The following is an 18,043-nucleotide window of genomic DNA, read 5'->3' on the forward strand; positions in this document are numbered from 1 at the left end:
CGTCCACTTTAGTTCTGCCAGGGACTATTATTAGGGTATTTCCGCATTTACCAGGTTTTCGACGTCTACTTATGTCTAAACTGTAGTAAAAAATAAAGAATATAATTTTGCTACTCACCAAAACAAAGACAACTCACTAACGCTCTGGACCAGAGCTAGTCCACTTGGAATAGCCAAAGAAATCTAAAAAACACAGATGCTTTCCCAGTCCTAATGGATTATATAAGTACATTTGCATGATACTAACTTGACTTCTTTGTGTTTTCTCACCTCATAGGCTTCCATTCATCGTGGATCGCGCGTGGATTTGTTTTTGTTTGTTATTTCTTGACATTAAAGGGGAGTTTTTCCACCGTCGCCAACTGCTTGCTCATGCGGGAATTGTTGGGTCTCTATAATTAAGAGTATATATCGTCTTGACCTGCTCTATATGAAAAATGTCATGCGATAACTTTGGTTGTGAATTGGCTATATATAAATAAAGTGGACTTGTCTTGACATTTGCATCCCTAGTTTGTACTGGGAGGCTCAAAATATGCTTAAAATATGAATTGCAAATCAATGTACAGTAACAGTATGAATGTGAAGCAGTGTACTGCTGAAAATCACCAAGCATGCTCAGCAAAAGGCATTCCCTCATGTCTAAAAAACAGTTTGGGAATGGATAGACTGAGTTTGAGAAGACAGATGTGCAGGGCAGGCACCGATATGAAATATGAGAATCATTACTGTGGAAAGGTGTATGGACTGAAAAAAAGACAAACTAATGCATGTAACTTTATTCCTGAGGTCATAACAGGAGCATAGGGGTTTATCTGCCGAGTTATAGCAGACATGTCTCAATTCCTCGTCCTGCTATGTAGAGCTAGATCAAAAGAAGTGTAGGAACAGAACGATGATATGCCCCCATCCAATCAAACTTGTTTGGTGTGGTTTAATGAATGCATTTGATTTAGGTTTAGGCATGGATTTTGTATGGTTACATTTTGGTTAAGGATCTGGTTATACTAACTACACTGTCATAGCCCAACCTCACACATAAAAAGTGTAAAATTACCACTGAGGATTTTGCTGTGCAATAATGCAGCAAAACAACAAGTAAGCAAGAATGAAAACAAGAAACTATTATACTTTCACTTTGAGGTGTCTCGTAGAAAACTAAGCACAAAGACGTGCACACACAGACACATGCGCATGCCACGTGCGCGCCCACACACACAGACTTCAGGTAATAGCACTATTCAGGTAGAGACTTCAAAGGAACTCAGCCTGACTACTGCACAATGTTCCAGAGCTCTTTAATCAAAGCAGCAGCCTCTAAGAGGTACAAACACGCTTGTACACACACACACACACACACACACACACACACACACACACACACACACACACACACACACACACACCTATGAGCAAAGAACCTGTGTCCATTAGCTGAAGCTCCAGTTACGGAAAGACACGAGAACTACAGTTGACAGATACTATTACCTGCAACAGGGAGGCCTGTCCGAGTGTGTTAGCAGTGTGTGTGTGTGTGTGTGTGTGTGTGTGTGTGTGTGTGTGTGTGTGTGTGTGTGTGTGTGTGTGTGTGTGTGTGTGTGTGTTGAGGAGGGGTGTTCTTTTTACTTATTTAATTAAAAAATAAATGTATTGACTGCTATGGCTAACCTGATGTCACCCCTCCAATTCTGTGGGTGGTAGAGACTGAGACTGAAATCGTTAAACTTTTAAATAGCTGTTGTAAATGTGAAATGAATCAATACTGAGCAACTGCATGGCCCTTTCTCTTCTAAAATGTTATCAGAAACTGTTTTTGTTGGAGGACTGTATACTGTAGGTGAAATAGAGATAGTTTCAGGACAAGTCGCCATTGTTTTTATTAGCACTCTGGGTGGTTGGACCAGCTACATTGAGTGCTGTGTAAAGTACAGTACTTGGTGGGTTGGATTTGTTTGGGCGAGGGGGCATTTGTTCAGTTTTTTATCACCAGTGGGATACGTTTCATCCCTGCTTCTGGTCAGACTGAATACATATAAGCCTAATATATACTTTCTTTTGAGAAATGTAGACCGGTTTGATATTTATGTGATAATAACACAATTTAATTAAAAATAAATGTATATGTCAACCACATTAACCCCGGCGTCTCTAATGTAGTCAAATAATAATACGAGTTGAGTCGAGTTGAGCCGGTAGCATGCAGGGGGAAATTGCCATTACTTTGAATGCCTCACACAGCTGCAGAGGCTTAATTTTGTCTCTTTTCAAGAGTGTTTTCATCTCATCTTATCACCATCTGCCTGACCCAACCCTGACCCGGCTTTAGGTTGGCAGAAAAACATTTCAGTGGCAAGTTGTCAAAATAAAAAAAATAGACACAATCGAGGAACTGTTTATAGCGTGTTACGATTGGAACTTGGTGACCTTGAAAACAGACGTATTCTACAGTGCTGGTTTATACTCTGCCCTCCTCCCACTCTACAGCAAACATTTTTGTTCCGGCAAAAGTTCCATTGACACCATATTTCCTTACTTTTGATACACGTATGACCAAGAGGTATTGATAGTGATGAGGATAGTTCAAAAGTATATGCTATACACTATACTTCAATGTAAGTACTTCATTCAGAATTGAATTGTATTCAAGACTATCAATGGTAAGACATACTACTACAGGGTGATATTCAGTCAGATTCAGTAAAAAACAAAAATAATTTATACATACTAGTAAGTGTTTCTGATGAGATCTACTGTATGTCTTTCAATAAACCAAAATCTATTTAGACTATATACAGTACACAATGATGAATATACAGGGAAATGGCATTCATGTTTCATTATACCTTTGTGAGGTGTAACTGACATTGAACGGTAACCATTCACTGTTACACTAAAGTGTTTCACAAGCCAAGCTCATATTCAGACAATAAAGCAAAAGTACTACCCATAGCTTGACTTGTTTGCGAAAAAACTTGAGCCTGAGCGAGATCCAAAACCTGACACATTTGGGCCCAAATGTGACCTGGGCCCCTGAGAGTAATGGCTTTCTCTCAGCTATGGCCCTGCCTTGATTATCCCACAGCAGAAAACGTTGACCAAGATCCCGCCAAACTTGATTAACTGAAGGGAAGAAATTCAGCTGGAGTGGACCAAAGCCCCCGTTTGGCTCCTGTAAGATTTGGGCATTTTAAATGTTTACGTTATGTTGAGAGACCCAGCAGCAGCCATATCGTTCTCCTACCTTCCTGCACAGCCTGGAAGGGGTTGTTCCCATCAACGAACTCTACAGAGATGGTGATCTTCTCCGTCTCCAGGATCTCGTTGTTGAGGTTGAGGTCTGCCACCGCCAAGCGGAACACCTCGTCGTCCTTCCGTGCCGACTCATCAAAGATGGCGCCTGCCATGACAAAGGAGAAAGAGAGGACGAGTGTGTGAATGTGAGCAGATAACTTTGGGAGAGAGAGAGAGAGAGAACTTACTGTAGTTTCAAAACAAATCTAATACAAGCTGCCAGATTTTGCAAGAGAAATAAGCAACCAGGTCTATGAAAACAAGCCCAAAAGAAGCCACTAGGCCACATGAGCGCTTCAAACCTGTACATCGGCTATTTGAAAATAGCTGATGATGCGTTGTGAGCTTGGGACGTGGAGTTCCAATGATTCACAACATAAGAAAGTCACAAACCTGAATGATACCCAGCCTGAGAATCACAGGCACTTTATCCTCAGACCTTTTATGACCAAAGGGAGGACAGGCCTTTAGTTGGTACAAGTTTGGTCCTTTTGCTTTGGTCTGTTACGCATGCAATTAACCTAATGTGCCCCCTCCCTTTATCTCTCTCTTTCTTCCTCTGTCTCCCTTTCTCCCCCTTTTAGTCCCTCATTTCCTCTATTTTTTTCCCCGCTGTAAAGCCAATGAGCCAGTAAGTGTCTAAGCCAGGGTAGTGAAGCACTGCTAACTGTATTTTACTGACCAGAAAATAAGCCTTGTTTAAAGTATGTACAGTATGTGTGTCTATGTCTAAGTACATACATGCATGAGCATAACATACACTGGTGAGGAATCACCAATCAATGGTTCTAAACTGGCTATATTTTGAGGAAAGGGCTGTTTTTTGGCAGAAATTATGTTAACAAATTTAGAAGATTCAATTTATAATCCCATATCAGAGTTTTTTTCTGAAAGGTTTGTTCCAAGCAGCCCAATGTAGAAACCTTGTCTGGTACAGCATGTCACGGGGCAACCCGTGCCCTATACACACAGACACACTGGTTAAGGACATAGCATGGACACGCACACACACACACACCACACAGCTGAGTCCGATTCATAATCAAGACCACCGGCTGGTTTGGAAGCAACTGTTTGAAGTGACTGTGGGTTGCGAGGCAGATATGTCCTAACAAAATGTCAATACTATAATGTCAATACTGTGAATGCATTCACAAGTTCACAAATGATACACACAGACTTTACAGGGGTAAAACATTCAGTTTATTGTAACCTGTGTTAAAAGGAGTTGTTGCTCATTGTTCGTCACCTGTAACTCCTCTGCAGTACGGGCACTCTGTCTGAGCTGAATGAGGAACTGCCAAACAGATCTGAACTAAACCATGCAGACTAAGTAGGGGAGTTCCCAGTGGAAGGTGCCATGTACTGTAGAGGAGGAGGGGTGTTTCACAAGGTTTATGAGCAAAGTATTCTATTGTCTTGTGAAATGAATTTAAACCCAAAATTGGGTTTGGTTTAAAAGTACAATACCTATTTATGTGTTGAGTTATTCATGAGATATCTGTCAGCTTGTAGATAAGCTATTTTGATGGTTAATTGCTTCCTGTGTTTGTGGTAGGATCCTCTCCTAGACCTGGTACTGCCAGACCCCTAGTGGTTGAAGGAAAAGAGGGACAAAAGAGATCTTTGTATGTGTCTGTCTGTGTCCCTTTTATGCCTATATATGGACAAAAGAGGGACAGACAAAGCCCTGTCTGTGTCCCTGTATATGTCTGGCTGTGTCCCTTTTATGCCCATATATGGACAAAAGAGGGACAAAAGAGGGACAGACAAAGCCTCATGTAGGCCGACCCTCTGGGTCTGGCAAAAAGGAGACTGCAGGTACAGAGTTAGCCTCGGGCGGGCAGAGACCTAAGAGCACAGTCAGAGAGCTGCCAGGGCCCTTTTCATAGGGGCGTAGCCTACTGCGGTTTGTTTTGTTCATTTTTCCTTTTAGAAAAGTTTTGCATTCATTTCCTGAGTTCTCTATTTTTGGCCATTGTTATTTTTGCTATTCGAATTTATCTTTTTGCACTGTACAAAGCTACACTGGAGTTTGGTGGAGGAGAAGCGGGAGAAATAAAAACCCCAAAATAGCATTTCTGTTTTTGGAGCCTCGACCTCTGGTCAACTTTCCACAGCACATTTGCTTAAAATTAGGGGGGGGAAAAAGAAAAAAAAATGTGTATAGCTTATGACCGCTTTAATGTAAATGTATGTCCAGGTCACTATAATCCTACAGTATATTAAAATTGGCTTAAGGGAGGACTGGCCGGCGGGCTCATGTCACATATGGGCATAAAAGGGACATGGACTGACAGATACAGAGACTAGATGTGCCGAACCTCTAGTGTAAATGAATAATCCTCAAAGCAGTATGAGTAAAATAAAACTAATAACGAATGAAACTGACAAAGAATCAGCATTTCATCTTAAAAACAGAAAACCCAAACATTATAGTTTTTCCAGTCTATCCGCCTGATCAAAACACTAAGTTGATTAAGGTCAAGGTTAATTTTCCCTGACTTAATTCCCAATCTTGCAGTAAGATCCCATTTGACTTCAGTTAGTTGCAGTTAGGCACCGCAAGATAGCTGCCTGCTAATCAAAAAGCCTCATAAAATAAACATTCTCGAATCATCAACATACCGGCTACTGTAAATACCGCCCCCTGATTGAGTCTTGGCTATTTCAATCTTCATGCAGTTTAGATGAGGTGAGACAAACAGGCCAAGCAGATAAATAGTGGAGGACTGTAACAGACTCCTTAAATATTCCATTACTGCTGAATTATGAATGCAGTTTCAATAGGGTTGAGAATGAGACCGCTGTGAATTATTTTACCAAACGCAAACAAATCCACGACTAGCTAGTAAGGACAAAGGAGGACGAGGAGAGGAAAGTTGTTGAAGACTGCTTTAATCAGTATACTGTATAAGCACATTTCCACCACTGAATGAAAATAAAAAGGCCTGAATTGTGAGTTGTGAGAATTCACATTTGCAACCTTATATCATAAGTTATTTCTTGCAATGGTGACTATAGACTCCGGGCAAAAGGCGTGGCCAAGCTTAGGCTGAAGTAGTTACGGTGGCCATATTAAGGGAGCTCCATAACAACAGCTAGTATCAACAACATTGACAGTTACCCACGAGTCACGACGTGTCCTGAACTACAGCGAATTTATTGGTAAAGGACAGAAGATGGACCTGGCAATGCGTGACAGAGAGTTACCATACAGAGAGAAGCTGAATGCAGACGCAAAGGCACGCTACCTGCGATCAGTGTTGCCATATTTTGCGAGAGAAATAAGCAACCAGGTCTATGAAAACAAGCCCAAAAGAAGTGGCTTAGATACATCGACTACTTGAAAATAGCCGATCTACAAGCTCACGTGAGCTTGTACATAGGTTATTAAAAAAAACTCTTGCAATAAAATAAAGAACATTTGGAATATTTTTTAAAACATTCTAACAACACAAATGCTCCCTGGCACAAAACATTTTCATGAAAAGATTTGAGAACCACTGGTTTAATTTTTTTTGTTTTTAAAAAAAAGCCTAAATAAGCAAGCACCTAAATAAGCCTAAATAAGCAAGTACACTTTATAAATAAGCCATACAAAACTACTAATTTTACAAGCAACTTCACATAAAAAGAAGCCCAAAGTCGCTTATAATAAGCCGACATGGCAACGCTGATGCTGATCCTAACCTCGCCTCCAACAGATGTTTATATGTTTGATTGTGTGCTGTCATGCTCGTTTGAGCTTATATGTGTTTGGGAATGTTGTTGAAGGTTATGTTATTTCGTCAGCTGACACCCAAGCCATACTACATTTATTTGATATCTCCGACGTCTGAACACTTGCTGACAGACAGACAGCTGTTTACTCAGCCACCGTGACCGTGAGCCACCCACGTTAGACCCACGTTAGACTACGTTTCTCAGACTGGACACATAGAGAAACACAATTTAGCTGTTAGCTCAATCTCATTGTATGTAAGATACCCATTTGTATTTAAGATACCCATGCCAAGCCGTTTCTTTGATATCTCCGACATCTGATCTCCAACAGCTTTTCCTCCAGGTTGGAAATGTGTGCAATTTAACTTTTTTAATTTAACGTCTGAAACCTTGGCATTGCATCCGATAATGCAGCACTGTCGTACCATTGCTAAATTAGAGCAACAGACAAGTTAGAGATAGATAATAATGTACACCGTCTACTTGCTGGACAACAAACACAGGACTACAGACTACACTACACTACTCTACACTTGTGGCAGCTGTCAATCTACTCCCTCAAGATGGCGGCGGAAGTGGCACGATTTAAGGGCGTGGCGACCATGTTACGTCGCTATGCCCGGAGTCTATACATTTGATCCCATGCTTGAGTGACTAACCTAATGAATTTGATGGAAAATATGAAGGATAGAAGGAAGGGGTGAGGGACAAAGAACATAATCAATGGGCAACTTTGCCGAATTTTAACCACGCCCAAGCCGTAGCTATTCATATAGTGGAAATAGTCTATGTACAAGCTCACGATGCATCGTGTTGTGACTGCTTAACCCTGCTATTTCTCCAAAAATATTTTGAGAATTAGGGACATTTTGGGACACTAGAGGTTCGGGCACTGACACTTACGTCTCACCACCGATCCGACCGATATGTCTGACTCATAGTGTCGATAGCTTTGTCAGAGTACCCGTTGTAACCGTATATCTGTGTCCCTTTCATGCCCATATATGGAGACCCTGATGTCATTAGTATATGCCCATACCCTGTATATTGGCATGCCCATATATGGGTATATTGGTTGGATCTGTGGTTCTGGACAACTGGATATCCATATATGCCCAACAACCATATATGGATAAATCGGTTCGATCGGCGGTTCTGAACAACCGCATTTCCGAACAACTCGATGGCGGGCACCGCACTCCCTCGAATCCTGTCCGCCGGCCAGCCGGCCGGCCAGTCCTCCCTTAAGCCAATTTTAATATAGGATTATTGGAAACTTTTCTCCTATAATGACATTCCCAAAATAGGGACTGCAGGTTGAAAGTATTAAATGTAATCCTACGGTTTTATTGTGAGGACGACGTGTGAAAATAAGACATGCATATCCTAGCATAACACTTCACAAATCCATCTGTGTGTTGAGAGATCACTCTCAAAAGCGCTTGAAAATCTCATGCTTGTTTTGCATACTGTAGGCTGGCAGAGATGTTTCAGTTCCTAGAGAGGGAGCGACACATGGAACACATTTATATCTGACTTTTCACATCCTAGAATGAATAGAATAATAGAAGGACTCAGCAGATCAATTTCAAAATGGTCACGCTTGGCCTTTCAGTTATCTATTTGTGTGCCAGAACATGTAACAAGATCAATGTGCTCTGCCCTCCACATAATAAAAACATGACAGGATATTACAGGTCTAGAATATACAGTACGAGCCCCAACAAGATCTGAACAACAGCTGATAAAAAAGGAGTAACAGAAAGATTTTAATCTGAACTCTGAGACTCTGAGTCCAGATATCTTACGACGGAGACACACACCGAAAATAGCCAATCTACAAGCTCACAAGCTTGTCATAATGTAAAGGATAAAATATGCTTTAGGTGGTCTGAATACATACCCTGCCCTCTCTGCCTTTCACGTCTCCGACCACCCCTCCCTTAAATGCATTCAAAAACGTTGTGTTTGTTCATCTTGCTTCAGAGGCCACAGCAGCAGTATACTGAAATGTGAATCATGTTCCTAAAATATGTGATCAATTAATGATGTACTCTACCATGCTCTCTCCACCTCTCTCCCTCCAAGTTGCTCTCTTAATTGCTCACTCGTTCTCCCTAGGTTTCATGGCTGTTCCACCTCCGCGGGGTCAAGCTGTGATTAAATCAGCTATTGTGATGCAAGTGGGAATGGACCACACACGCGTGTGTTGTGTGTATAGGTATTATGTATGCGTGAGGGTAAGAATGAGGGAGAGTGAGACAGAAAGTAGGAGGAGAGAACAGCAGGGGTGAATGGAGAGGTACTGTAGTCAGAAAGAAACGAGTCTAATGGGCCAATTAACATAAGAGTACACTTAAATAACCCTCCAAAACCATAATGAAGGAGTTGCCAAACATGCTGCTCTGTTGCTGATCCATTATCCTGGGTTAACTGACTCAAACATAGACATTCAAGTACTCGTGGAAAAACAGTGGCAGAGGGACTCATTGTGTACGCGAGTGAGTGTGTGCGCGCTTGCTTGCACGCACGCACGCACGCACGCACGCACGCACGCACGCACGCACGCACACACACACACACACAGACAGACAGACAGACAGAGTCTCTTCTAGATGGCTCTGCCTCCTACAGCAGTGGTTCTCAAACTTTTTCATGTCAAGGACCCCCAAATTGACACTGCCCGCGGACCCCCATTTGAAAAGATATGCCAGGGACCCCCCATAAGAGACGATTTTTACGGCTCTAGCAGTGATTCTAAACCATTTTAATTTCAAGGACCCTCAGTTTGACATGCATTAGGCTACGGACCCCCATTTAATGGCATTTATTTCTCTGGGACCCCAATTCATATTGTAAAATCAATGTTAATTTAACTCTGAGAGTGTCCAAATGGAACCAAATGGACCCGTTAGGGTCCATTTGGTTCCATTTGGACACTCTCAGAGTTACAGACCCATACATTTGGTTCCTATCCATCATTTAGCTGGGGACCCCCTGGAACCCCCTCAAGTACCCCTGGGGGTCCCCGGACCCCACTTTGAGAACCAATGTCCTACAGGCACGCCATAGTTTGTCAGTAATTCTTTATGTCATCAGTAGACACTTGGGTATGGGATAGAAATCTGTCCAAGAGACCATCAGCAGAGAGCCAGCCTGACCCAAACAATAACTAAGAACCACAGCACATTAACCATTTAAACCCGAGCTATTTTGTTTGTATGGGGCCTTCTTTTTCCATCAACACCGATTTGCGTTGTGATGCACTGTGAGCTTGTAGTCCACCTATTTTCACTGCATGTTCACCTAGTAAACAGGTGTATAGTATACACAGTAAAATCCACAGTGTAAATGTATTCATGTGTAAGTGTGTACAAATGTAATGTAAGTAAAAATGTTATATTTGTACACTCTGTACACTTTTGTACAGAGGGTGGGTTGAGAGGAGATCAGGGGATCAGAAGATCATTGGTTTGCCAACACATGTCAAAGTGTCCCTCCCCCCGGGCACTCATCATCCAGCTGAAGCTCAAGTTCCCTGATTAACAAAGATCTCCCCTTCGCCTTAGAATAGGCTCTATGCACAGCAGCCATATTGGACAGAAATTGGGCCCCTTCCTTGCTTCCTTCACAGGTGTTACCAATGACACTAATGAAGGCTCTGTTCCATTTAGTGTAGCACAGTGGTTCTCAAACTTTTTAATTTCAAGGACCCCCATAACTCTGAGAGTGTACAAATGGAACCAAATGGACCCGGGAGGGTCCATTTGGTTCCATTTGTACACTCTCTGAGTTACACCCTCTCAAGGAACCATGAGGGTCCCTGGACCACACTTTGAGACCCACTAGTATTTCTAGTGAGCCAACATGCACAATATCAGCACCCTGACTCTGTTTGACCAGAATGGAACAGAGCCTTCATTAGTATCATTGGTAACACCTGTGAAGGAAGTCAGAAGAGGCCCAATTTCTCTCCAAAATGGCTGCTGTGCATAGAGCCTATTGAATGAACACCGTGATTTTACCGTTTAGATGCTCATGAGGTGTTTGCTTGTATATGCGTGTAAAGGGGAGGAAAAGAGTGCAGGGTGGAGGATGACTGAATGTCTGCCCTTCTATTCATATTAGAGTAGTAGAGTATCACTGCATACTGATTCTCTCTCTCTCTCTTCCAGTAATGTGATCGTGAGAGCAAAGGCAAACGTCACAACATAAATCAGCCAAGGAAATAAAGGCGAAGAATCTAGCTCCACACAGATACCCCAAGGGCAGGCAAGCACTCAAGCGTGCGTGCACACACACACACACACACACACACACACACACACACACACACACACACACACACACACACACACACACACACACACACACACACACACACACACAGGGCCTCTTAAATGTGAAATACCTAATCACCACCTCATTTCCAGAACATCAACAACAGAGGTCATTTTGAACGGATTCAGACTGCTAAAAGTAACGGGACCAAATCGATCGGCCAAGTGGTATCGATTAAAATGCCGCCACAAGTGTTCAGTATTAATTTCCTAGTTTGCTTATGCTGATAAAGAGGTGATAAATAACCCATTTGTCCACTTAGGTCTGAATTACTTGTCTTGATGGAGGTTCTCGACAGATGGTGACGTACCAAAGGGACATTGTGAGAAAATTAGGCCACTACTGTTGATGATTTGTGTGTATGAGGACACTTAATTAAAGAGACTTTTGATGATTTATGTAAATCAGGTCATTATTGCTATCCATAATTTATATAAATCAGGAAACTATCACCAATTTGAGTAAGCTTCGTGAGAACACAATCCATAATGTGTAAATCAGCACAGTGTCGCTGATTTGTGTAAACCAGGAACACAATCCATGTTTTGTGTAAATCAGGATGCTCCATATTTTGTTGCATTCGTAGAATTCCCATTGCAAGGCCATTTCCTCACTCCTCCCTGCAGTCCTTCCCCACTATCTGCTCTCAGTTCAATCCCTTGTGGATAATTGTCTGACAAATGTTTCCAATTCTTAACTTCACAATGAAAATCTACTTCAAAACACCCAGTACCAAAATGTCCAAAGGTTTAACAAAAAGGTCTAGCTAGCCCTTCATTCATTTGTCAGTAGTCGACTTACAAGGCAAACAACAAGGCTATCCCACCCACGGTTGAGTATACAGGGATAAAAGAGGCTTATTCATTGACTTTATTTCTACAACAGGATCAAACATTACTTCCCACAGAATATAACCAAACATCTTATTTGAGTCATTATTATTTGTGTTGGCCGTTGGAAAGCCCCTCTTTGAATGAACATTTTAGATCGGGAAAGCAACACCTTTAATTACACCCATGTGTAAAAGTCACTAAACTCACATTAAACTTCATTGTCCACCCTTTCTGCCAGACTGCCACACATGCTGTAACAGTTCAGCGATCTTAGAATGTGTAAAGGATCCAACAGTGCCATTCAGGCAGACAAAAGGGACATTGTTGCACACAAAACATAACTCAATTTCATTATGGGAAGGAGCATCACCCGGAGCAGAGCCATTATGTTCTCACACTGTATCAAGGGCTTGTAATTAAGCCAATGTCTTCTCAGGGTAAAATCATTTGGGATGAGTGAGAGGCTGATTATTAGGAAGGAATGGTTTCATGTCAGAAGAGGACAGAAAGAAACAGAGTCAGAGACTGAAACAGAATAAATCTAATATAATACAGTCCCTAAGGAAGTCAAACTTGGTCCCATGTTGCTAGTAGAGACTGCCATCTCACCACCATTATAATGATTATCTTAGCCATTATAGAGTCTCTCTCTCTCTCTCTCTCTCTCTCTCTCTCTCTCTCTCTCTCTCTCTCTCTCTCTCTCTCTCTCTCTCTCTCTCTCTCTCTCTCTCTCTCTCTCTCTCTCTCTCTCTCTCTCTCTCTCTCTCTCTCTCTCTCTCTCTCTCTCTCTCTCTCTCTCTCTCTCTCTCTCTCTCTCTCTCTCTCTCTCTCTGATGACTCGAAACAAGCTGCTGCTGAGGATTTGGACATAGATGAGGTCCATTTATCCTCAGGCGATGATACGGAAGATGATGGAATGTAGAGGTATGTGTGCGCCATTCACACACACCTGTTGTTGAGGGTGTGGCTGATGGCGGGTATGTGACAGCGACAGCGGTGGGAAAGGAGGAGGCCGTCATCGTAAACATTGACAGGCTGACAAGGATAACGACCATGGTCGAACACACACACACACACACACACACACACACACACACACACACACACACACACACACACACACACACACACACACACACACACACACACAGTGATGATGATGTATATACCCATCGCCCATTGACATAACAATCACACTCAAATGTGGGCACAAATGAATAAAACTTTGCTAAAAAATATACAATTTCTTCTTGCACCAGATCAGACACACATACATACACCCACACACACACACACACACGCACACACACACGCACACGCACACGCACACGCACACACACACACACACACACACACACACACACACACACACACACACACACACACACACACACGTGAGTGATGTATAGGAGACTGGAGACAAGGCCGGCAGAAGTGTTGCTGTCTGGGTGTGATGATGGAAGCAAGGTGGCGGTGGTGGTGAGTGATGATGATGATGAATGGCGGAGGCTATCACCCTGGAGTGTCAAAAGTCCACAAACACATGCGCGTGCTCATGCACGCACACACACACACAGCTGTGATTTACACTAGTCGTGTGTGAGTTTGAAGCATAGGCTTTTTTGACGCCTAGGTGACAACGCAGAATTAATGCGTGAGTATTTGTACGTCTGTCACTACCAGTGCTGGAAAAAGTAATAAATTGTTTTAAAGTATCAATACTGCAGTGTACAAATACTCTGTTACAAGTAAAAGTCCTGAATTCCAAATTTACTTGAGTAAAAGTACAAAAGTATTGGTATAGAATTGTACTGAATGTACCAAAAGAAGAAAGTACTCATTGTGCAGAATGTCCCATTTCACAAGTTTTCAAACGTATAAAAATCCTTTGAAAATAGCAGATCTACAAGCTCACAATGCGTCGCATCGCAATGGCCAAAATGTACATAGGGCTGAAGTGGGTAATGTATGTAAAAGAAGTAAAAGTACTGAACATTGGAAATACTCCAGTAAAGTAAAATACCTCAAAAATTGTACTTAAGTATAGTACTTAGTAAATCTACTTAGTTACTTTACACCACTGGTTATACACTGTGTATGGGAGGGCTGGAGAGGGCAACAGACGGATAGAGAGACAGACAGACAGACAAACATCTGGTTCATACTTCCCTAAGTCAGAGCTTAATTGTGAGTGCATGGATGACGTCACCCATGCACTCCTTGACCGGTTGCGGGAGAGTTTACGAGCCATATGACGCTAGACAAATGACAATGACAATGACTGGCCCATTAAAAGGCCATGGCTTGGCAACGATTGGCTGAAAGAAAATATTTCAACGTTGTGGATGTACCATAGAGTCTATTCTATGTTTTGAGATACCTCAGATGTGTTCCTTGTTGTTATTGGGGTATATTACTGAAGAATTATTAACAAATGACAAATACTTAATCAAGATCTTTCTAGCGGCACGCAAGAAAGCGATCACGCATCGCTGGTACCAACAGGATCCTCCAACCAAAGACAATTGGTGGACATTATAGGGGAAATCTACACTATGGAAAAACTTTCATTCTCAGACTACAAGAGGACAAGTTACACAAAAATTGGGAAAACTTTCTTCTTTCAGCCTATGGACAATGTATAACAAATTTGTACTACAGCAATAACTGTAACATTGTAGAATGCAGCCTTTTTCTTTTTTGTATTGTCTTGTCCTTTTATTTTTTATTTTGTTTATTTTGTTTTCTTTCCTTATCTTTGTTCTGTCTTGTATCCTTGTACTGTATGTGTGTTTGTTTTTTGAAAATCCTTTGTTCCAATACAAAATTAGTTGAAAAAAAAAACACCCACGTTGTGGATGTTTTTAGTGGGTTTATTTGAGGAGATGCCTTGTTTGTGAATATTATGTGAATGGCTGCTTCTGTGTTTGTAGGGATGCCATGGTCCATCAATCTATCCATTTGCTTTTTGCCTCACATGCCCAAAATAAGGACACCTGGTTGAAAGTGGTTCAAAGAGTATGGACAACGACATGTAAGTAATGATGGGGGAATATGACATTTATGTTATATATTGTATCCAGCCGTTTTCATACAGATGAATGGTAACGATAACGATTATGCAAAATATCTGCAATTAGCGTAAATATGTTGGGATCGGGCGATAATTTAATAACTGTGACAGGCCTTCGCTTCTGTGGCAGCACACAGACCATGAACCAGGCTTAATGGGGAATGATATATGAACTGATATGAAGCTACATGTTTTATCATGTGTACACATACAGAACACACCAACATTTCGCCGCTTGTGCCTGTGCAGTATGAGTGAGTGACAAATAAAGCCCTCTTGATTGTTGAATCTTGTGATGTTTTAATAAGTGTCATTAACACTGTTCCATGAAAAATGAAAAATAAACTAGTTTAGTGTGAAGCTAACTTTTTTCAACTACAGTACATGAAATTGGACAAATTACTCCAAAATAGCCTAATTATCACTCAGCAGTAATATGACTGTCATATTGATTGACACAAACTGGAAAGTTTTGAGTGCAAGATATTGCAGAGAAAATGTGAGATATTGCATTAAAAATCAAAATCATGTGTGTAGGATATAGCTTGTCGCTCCGATGAAGATAAAATTAAGTGTATGCTTCAAGCAAAATTGTACATCTTTATCGCTACCATCTATTACCTACATACATTTGAGCATGTACAGTGTGTGTGTGTGTGTGTGTGTGTGTGTGTGTGTGTGTGTGTGTGTGTGTGTGTGTGTGTGTGTGTGTGTGTGTGTGTGTGTGTGTGTGTGTGTGTGTGTGTGTGTGTGTGTGTGTGTGTGTGTGTGTGTGTGTGCGTGCGCGCGAGCGTGCGTGTGTGTGCATGTCATGGTTAGAAGAAGGGTTAGATACCAAATGTATTGCCATAGCATTAACGTAGCATCTCTATTCTGGTACAAATGTTTGGTAAAACAGATCTACAACCTCAGAATGCTTCGCAATGCAACACCATGTGAACTTGTAGATCGGCTATTTTCGGCAAAGAGATCTTGAAAAAGGAGCAGAACTACTACAGAGGAACAACCCCTGACCTCCTCCTCTCTCTCCCTCAGCTCTTTTTGTCCCATTATAAGCATGTAAATTGATTTGCTCCACATTTAAGGAGGTGAACAGCCAATAGAAAGTGTAGTTACAGTTCCTCCAGTGCTCCAGTCCTTTTGTCACTGTCAGACACAAAGTCCAGCCAAGTTCAAGGCTATAGTATATCCCTCCTCTAACCTTCCCCTTACCTCGCTTTTTTCTCTTCTTTCATCCATCTCTTCACCAACTCTCTGTCCCTCTGCCATGTCAGACACAAAGTCCAGCCACGTTCGAGGCTATATTCTTCCTTTAACCTCGCCTATTCTCTTCTTTCATCCATCTCTTCGCCTACTCTCTCTCTCCCTCTGCCATATGGATCGACTTGCACCTTTCTCTCTCATTCTTTTCCATCTCATTGTACTCTCTCACCTACATTTGGCTGGACCGCAACAGCGGGGCCAGCCCTATAAAAAGGTCATTTCGCTGACTGGCCGAGTGACTGACTGACTGACTGAGTCGCTAAGTGATGAAGTTACACCATTTGTCGGCCAGTTGGCATGACAATTAACTAGCCAATCGCAGAGCAATCGTCCCTCCAGTCCATAGGATGCACTCTATCCTAATGCGTTTGGTTCACTGCCCTGGCCTGTCATCAGGCCATGGTAGATACATTGGAGAGTTAACATAAGATTAGTTGCCATGTGAAACTGGGGTAAAAACACTATCACTGTTGGTGTGAACTAGGCGTTACAAGGTGAGATGGGAACATTCCAAATGCAGCCGTATTCAAGTCTGTCCACATTTGGTATTGCATGTCGCTGTTGGAGCGAGTTTTCAACTGCAGGCTTTTCATCGCCTCAGGTCCCATATTTCACCCAACCACGTTCAATGTGTTGATATTCAGAGTCAGCCTAGCTGCAGCGCAGTTGTTGTTTTTTTTATTGTTGCTCTTGTTGTTTTTTCACAATAGGCAAATAGCCATACTTTTTGTGTAGCTAGTCAATCAGGAAAATAATTAGTACCTTTCACATGTCAAAAGACAAGATTTTAATTCAGCACCTTAGTGGGTGTACTGACACTGATGTTTGGTTATAACTTTCCCTCAGCCCTTTATTTTGGGATAGGAATTAATTACATAATGCATTCCTGTGAACTTGTCCAAGTAGAATGCTGCACAAAATCTTATGCCTGTGGTCTGGTGCGGCCACTTTGTGGAACAGAGCTGATTCAGCTGTGATCGAGCCAGGTTTGGCCAGCTTCTGACAGCGGAATTTCTGGCATTAAGCCAGACAGGATAGCTTACAGCATGGCTAACTCTGGCCAAAGGAGGTGATGTATAAGGAAATACTAATTAGCCTGACAGGAAAGCACTCTCTGAATGCCAAATGAGAGTATAGCCAGTGTGCTTGTTTATACAATGCAACTGGCTCAATGCTTGCTGTATTTTGCCATGTCATGCCCTAATATTTATAATTTAAACAGTCAATAAACCTGTCTCTTGCAGCACTGAGACGAGCCACCTTATTCCGCCTCTTTGACCATGACCTTCCGTCTGCACCTTCCAGCGGGGATTAGACACCAGGTTAATGCTGTGCTTAAACTTAGGCCTAAGGTCAGGTTTAGGGGCATAGCATCATTTTACTTTTGATGAAGAGTTCCAGCTTCATGCTGAGCCAGAACAAAAAAAATAATACACCCCCCACCCCCCTCTCTCTCTCTCTCCCTCTCACTTTTTCTTCTTTTTTTAGGGGGGGTGTGGAAATTAGAGGTAAGTGG

At 42.0% G+C, this 18,043-nt stretch overlaps 1 protein-coding gene across 1 annotated transcript in view; it reads right to left on the reverse strand.

Moving 5' to 3' along the window:
* The window catches only part of grid2 (glutamate receptor, ionotropic, delta 2), a gene marked incomplete at both ends in the record, with an annotated part of 761,628 nt that overhangs the window by 636,875 nt on the left and 106,710 nt on the right, over nt 1–18,043 (reverse strand). The window contains 1 exon segment of the mRNA XM_084053861.1: nt 3,242–3,397. Within this exon segment, the coding sequence (XP_083909987.1) occupies nt 3,242–3,397 (156 nt within the window).

The sequence above is a fragment of the Gymnoscopelus microlampas genome (assembly GCF_963454915.1).
Source record: "Gymnoscopelus microlampas genome assembly, chromosome: 4".
Lineage (NCBI taxonomy): Eukaryota > Metazoa > Chordata > Actinopteri > Myctophiformes > Myctophidae > Gymnoscopelus > Gymnoscopelus microlampas.